The sequence below is a fragment of the Vespa mandarinia genome, chromosome 17 (assembly GCF_050613455.1).
Source record: "Vespa mandarinia isolate Hongniang chromosome 17, ASM5061345v1, whole genome shotgun sequence".
Lineage (NCBI taxonomy): Eukaryota > Metazoa > Arthropoda > Insecta > Hymenoptera > Vespidae > Vespa > Vespa mandarinia.
Genome location: NC_140826.1, coordinates 4,803,344 through 4,809,416, shown reverse-complemented (window position 1 = coordinate 4,809,416; position 6,073 = coordinate 4,803,344). Strand labels below are relative to the sequence as shown.

At 41.5% G+C, this 6,073-nt stretch overlaps 2 protein-coding genes across 11 annotated transcripts in view; one reads left to right on the top strand and one right to left on the bottom strand.

The window, feature by feature from the left end:
- The window catches only part of LOC118443588 (uncharacterized), a 66,227-nt gene that overhangs the window by 18,321 nt on the left and 41,833 nt on the right, over nt 1-6,073 (bottom strand). For 9 of the 10 annotated variants that reach the window (XM_085662246.1, XM_085662243.1, XM_085662247.1 and 6 more), the window contains exon 3: nt 1,627-1,861. In XM_085662246.1, coding sequence (XP_085518372.1) covers nt 1,722-1,861 — 140 coding nt within the window. In that variant the 3' untranslated portion in view covers nt 1,627-1,721. Of the gene's footprint in view, nt 1-1,300; nt 1,560-1,626; nt 1,862-6,073 lie in introns of all 10 variants that reach the window. The other variant, XM_085662248.1, reaches the window with a different exon arrangement.
- The window catches only part of Nha1 (Na[+]/H[+] hydrogen antiporter 1), a 45,304-nt gene continuing 43,555 nt past the window's right edge, over nt 4,325-6,073 (top strand). The window contains exon 1 of the mRNA XM_085662242.1: nt 4,325-4,592. Within this exon, the coding sequence (XP_085518368.1) occupies nt 4,567-4,592 (26 nt within the window). The 5' untranslated portion in view covers nt 4,325-4,566. The remainder of the gene's footprint in view (nt 4,593-6,073) is intronic.

Genomic DNA, 6,073 nt, shown 5'->3' with positions numbered 1-6,073 from the left:
CGAGTCATTTCCTCATCACGATCGTCTCGCATCTTTTCTCATTATTTTCGATTAATCTTGAAATTTCGCAGGGGAACGCGACGCAACGACGCAAGAACAACATAATATAAGAAAGAGAAAGTGAATTTGTTTAAGGGAAAAAAATTTCTCCTTCTTTTCTTTTCCTACTCCTCCAAGCTTGCAGAAGAGGTGCACGTACGTAGACATACCTATATACGTAAAATTTTATTGCACGAAGAGCACGGAGGTTACAAGAGTTATATTTTTCGCGAAAAAGCCGGCAAATCGTAAAGCATATAAGAGTGTTGCAATAAAACGTACGTATGTACATACGTTAAAACTCGCGCGTACACAAACTTTGATGGAAGGTATAGCGACGTTTTTTGCGTGACGGTCATTATAAAAGAGGCATCCGTATCGTAACGCGTTTGTACACATATGTACGTACGCTCCTACAGACATTGCTTCTTACTTCAAAACGGAAGCCACGCTAACTTGGCGAAAAATATTCCTATAAAAAGAGTCGAACAGAGAGAGAGAGAGAGAGAGAGAGAGAGAGAGAGAGTCGGAAAAACGAATATAAAAGAAAAATCGGCGAATAATGTCAAGAAAGTCGGCACAAACGTAAGTGGTCTTTCTTTCCTTCTTGTGGGATTCTCGTCGAAGGGTTTTGCTGTACTGAAAACCTAGTAAAAGAAGGGAGAGTAGTTTTTCGTCGTCGAAAACGTCTCTATTCCGGTTTCCTCGGCCTCCTTTCCTTTTCCAAGGTCTTTGCGACCAAGTAAGAGGATGAAGAGAATGAACGAGCCTCAAGACAAGGACTGTGGTGGGGTGTTGCCCTTAGGGGAGACTACCGACAGGCTCAATGTTTTAGGGTAATGGAAAGTTTCCCTCGTCGTTGCTGGGGGCGGAGGCGAGAAGGAGGAGAAGGAAAAGGAGGAGGAGCGAGAAGAGCAATCTCAAGAATCGTTTCTAGGCAAGATATACCGCTAAAGTGACACGTGCAACCAACGCAGAGAGAGAGAGAGAGAGAGAGAGAGAGAGAGAGAGAATAAATAGAAAGACAAAGATAAATAGATAATAAGTGGTAGGAAGAACAAGAGAGAGAGAAAGATCAAAGGTTTGCCGCGAAAAAGGAAAAGAAATAAGAAAAAGATAAGAGACACGATGTTAAAAGTCACGAAAAAGAATCACCAAAAGCTTCCCCTATGATTTCGCTTCTTTAAAGTTCTCTCTCTCTCTCTCCATCTCTCTCTCTCTCTCTCTCTCTCTCCCCCACCCCCTTTCTTTTTCTCCCTACCGAGAGTCATAGGATCGTATCGACGTCTTTCGGAGGAGATGGCAGCGACGACGTCGGTGGCCGAAGCTCGTGCTTTAATGGGGTGCTTTCCGCCTCTTGAGGGTCGGAACGAACGAGATCTGCCGCGGGCTGAAGTATAATTAGTCATGCCATACAGGTTCGTGGCATAGACCGAGTACCAACCGCTATACGTTAGCTTTCCTTCGCGGCTAGCCTTCCGAGGACGTGCGCGCGCACACACGTACCCTGCACCTTTTACCTAACATGTTGTGCTTGGATGTAAATGAAGTGCTCTTTCTACGTGTGTACGTACGTAATGAACTCACCATTCGTCTGTCCGTAGATGTGTACAACAGAATGGAGAAGGAGAACGTCGTCGTCGTCGTCGTCTGTGCGAAGAAACTAGCGCATTTCCTTTGAATTATAACGCTCCGGTCAGCTCCGCATTCCTTTCCTTCTTTATCGTTTCTTCTTTGGAAAGACACGAACAATGACTAAACGTACGTTTCTCCAGGTATTCGCACATCGTTCGAATAAATTTCGACGAGGTAAGCGAAGAATCTGAAAAAGAAAGCCAATATTTCAATATTGCATACGTGTGCGTTATTAAAAATATATGTACGATTCACATTAGAAATTGTTCTTCGTGAAAAGTAAAAAGCATGAGAAAAGACAACTACTATTACTGTAGAAAAACTAACTATCTAACTCGAGCTACTTTCGTAATCATCTGCTCGGATATATATGTATATGTCGATTCGTCGATTGAACCGACAACGACAAAATAGAGAACGAAAAGAGGTGGAGAAAGGAGAACGGTGAATCGCGAGGATAATGAGATAACGGTGATTCGTTTGACGAGACGGGTTTTCTTCGAACGTCAACGAGACTCGTTGCTTCTACATTCGTGGAATTCGATAAAAGCGGCGCATATAAACCGCCGGAGCGTCGTCGTTAAAGCTAACAAAGTGGATTAGCGAATACCATGGCGTAAGGGGTGAGATGGGCTGGATGAAGCTGGGAATGAGAGCTACCTCTCACCGGAGTTACCTCCTATCCGAGCTCCTTTATCTTCCTTTAAAACGAAAGAGGATCCGCTTGGTTCACCTACCTCTTGCTTTACTCCTCCACAATCCTTTCTACCTTACAACAATGCTCACAATAACTTTCGGAAAAGAAAAGAAGGAAAACGACAAAGAAGTTTCCAACTTGCGCACGCGTCGTCTCCGAGAGATACAAAGAGAGAGAGAAAAAAAGATAGACAGTTTCCTTTACCAACTACTGCATTACGAGCTGCACGAAAAATGAATCTAAATTATTTTGAAGTATTAACGAACAACGTTGATCGACGTTGAAACTCAATATCGATGTAAAAAACAAAAAAGGAAAATAGGACAACGTCGGAACGAGACAGAAAAGCTTTTGAGAAATTACGAACGTTTATCAAATACGGTATCTGAAACGAATTGTAGCTTTTAATATACCTACGTTGGACAGATTAGTCGTATAACGCGTGAAATTTTATATGAGAGAAAGAGAGAGAGAGAGAGAGAGAGAGAGAGAGAAAATTGTGCAAGTTGTCTCTTATGCGTAATTTGTACCTCGAAAAACAACGACGTCAGTTCGAGCTCGTTATGTTTCCATTAATTACGTTCGACGTGCTACATATGTAAATCTCCCGTCGTAGCTTTAAATCAAATTTGTCGAGATAATCGACATAACTGGGGGATTTCCTAATCGAATCATAAACAAATGTTCAATCTTGATGAAAAATTACATTTTCGTTCGTTAACTTTTCGATTACGAGATCTCTTATCAAAGAGAGAAAGAGGGCTATTTCCGGTCTTGGATTTTTCAATTCCCATCGGTATTTGAACGATTCGATTCTCGGTTCTTCGGCCTACCATACGATAGATATACCGTCCTTTCGTCGTGCCGATAAAACATCCAACAACTTATCCGAGAACTGTTTCTCCTTCTACCGCGAATACACCTATACGCGTATCCTAACCATCGTATCTTTTTCGACCATCGCGTATTCACATTACTATCTTGTATCTCCTCTTTGTATCGAACAACTGTGATCGATACGAACGTACTCATACTATCGTCTCGTCTCGTGGATTCGCTTATCTCTTTTCTTCTTCTTTTCTCCCCTCGACGGAGAAGAGAAAAGGAAATCCTTCTCCTAGAATCGATTTAGATTTTAGAAAAAGCAAATTGCACGTTTTCTCTCTCTCTCTCTCTCTCTCTCTCTCTCTCTCTCTCTCTCTCTCTCTCTGTCTCGCTTTGTGTATTTAGTTCGAAAGTGGTAATCAGGGCATCGATCGTAGCGCCACAGCCTCCAGAGCAAATATTTTCATATAGAGAAATTTTCATCGGTCGATAAGATTTTCTGTGTTTACACGATTCACTATTTCAGGTTTATAAGTAATTAATATCTATGCGTAAATATGCTGCCTCGTGTCAGCGTATGGAAAGAAAATCTTTTCGGACAACCTATCTGTATTATAGGACATTGGCACATAGACGTACCCCGACCTGTCGGCGATCGTTGACGATGCAATCGTCTCAAAAAGAAGAGGAAAAAAAAAAAAAACCTGCTCAGACAGTCTCTGACCTATATAAATTCTTTTTACGTCGATCGAATTTTAACAAAGTTAGAAGAAAAAAAAAAGAATCGAGCCAAGTTTTCTTTACACGCACATAGACATTTATCGAGTGAATCTCAGTCGCAAAAAAGTCGCAAAAAGGTTGGGAAAAAAGTCGTAAAGCCTACGTTTTTTTACATGCGTATTAAAGGAAAACTATCGACTCGACTTAATGTATAACTCTTAGTCTCTAGAAAGAAAAAAAAAAAAACATTCGGACGGTGAAGACATCGAACGTGAAAAGGTACAATAGACACATTATACCTCACGTGTCGTGAATTTTTAACGTCGACGGTGGATACGATGATCAACGTTTGTCGTCATATCGAAGAGTTGTCAAGTTTACCAAATCGATACGAGGTATAAGCATGCAAAGTTCTAAGTTTAGTCGAGCTTAGCGATTCAGGCGTACACGCTCGACGCTACCTCGAAAGGCAGTTCAATGGGAAACTTCGTTAAGGGTGTATGCGACAAAGAGCGATCTAACCGACTATTCTAAGATGAACCCTTTGAGACATCGTGATGAGTAAAGAGAAGAAAAGAGGGAAAGAAGAGTTTTGACGTTGAAACGACCGTGTTGTGTTAAAAATCAAAGTGGGAAGCATTCGTCCTGGCATGATCATCTCGGTCTGGTCCGAAAAGTAAGTAAAACTTATATTATTTTTGTCTCGTTATTCTGCTTTATGTCGGAAATAATAGGTGGGTATATTCGAAAGACAATCATGATAAACGTAGAATCGAAGGCATCGTCCTCGTCGTTTCTTCCACGTTCATTCGTTCCATACGCAAAGTCAATAACAAGTTCAGCGATCGACCTCGGATAGGACGTTTCCATGGAAAGGTGAAAAGAGCATTTCGAGGACCGTTCGATCGAGCGCACAAGTGTTGATGCGTGCGCCTGCGAGTTTCAGAGGGCATCGCCTCGCCGGAATTTCGACTAATTAACTTTGCCGATAATAGTAGTCTCTCTCTCTCTCTCTCCTTCGATCGTAATTTATGACTCAACGTTGGCAGGGAAAATGGAAAAGGTAAGCCGAGCCAGGAATCGTACTTTTCGTGCTTTTTGTTATATATTATAGAGAGGAAAAGATGTAGAGAATGATAAGAGCTCTTACCGTAAGAAAAATAAAGGAAAAGGAAAAGGAAAAAGAAAAAGCAAGATTCATTCGTAGCCGTTCTTCGCAAGCACAAGAGGCAATTTTCTCGTAGACGAGAAGCGAAACGGTACTCGTACAATATCGAGAATCGACTCTCGGAACAACGTTGCAAGAGGCTCCCAAGTCCGTTGAGAGCCAATCGGAAGAGCGGTTTAACCAAACGATCGATCGAAAGTGTATCGCAAGGAACTAGACGATGGTATAGAGCGAGCTACTAAGGGTTTCATTAGCTTTGTCTTTCGCTACCTTTGAGCGATCCACTCGGAAAATTACGTATCGCTAAACCAAACCTATGAATGCGTCATTATATTTGAAGACTATGATGACGACGGATCAAAGTTTATAAGCGAAACGGAATTTTATGGACGATCGAGAACATATTAAATACAGGGAAAATGAAAAAGAACAAAGAGATTATTGAATGAGATACGAACCAATTAAACTTAAAAAAAGAGTCCAACGACATAGAAATATTTATTACATTTGATTATTTCATTTTATTTTACGAGCTCGAAAAATTCATCGATTCGTTTCACGAATCTCGAGAACCATCGAACGATCGTTGCCGGGAGAAAATTTTGACGAACGAAGCCAATTTCGCGAACGACGAGGAAAGACAGAGAAAGAGAGAGAGAGAGAGAGAGAGAGAGAGAGAGAGAGAGAGAGAGAGAGAGAGAGAGAGAGAGAAAGAGAGTCGTGTCGAATTCGAAAATAGCGAAAAGCGACGAGCCAATGGTGCCAGTTACATCGTAGGGTTAGCTCGTCGTTCGTCATCCTTCTAACACTCCCTCGACGCCACGTTGCGAAAGAGACAGAATAACGATGGATGGTTATTCTGAGAGAGAGATCGGTAGTCCCGATATCAGAGACATTCCGGTGTCATAAGTATTTGGCAACTCTCTATATCGTTTTTGATCGAGCGATAAATCGATAAGATGGAACGGCATTATCATAAAAATAGAAAA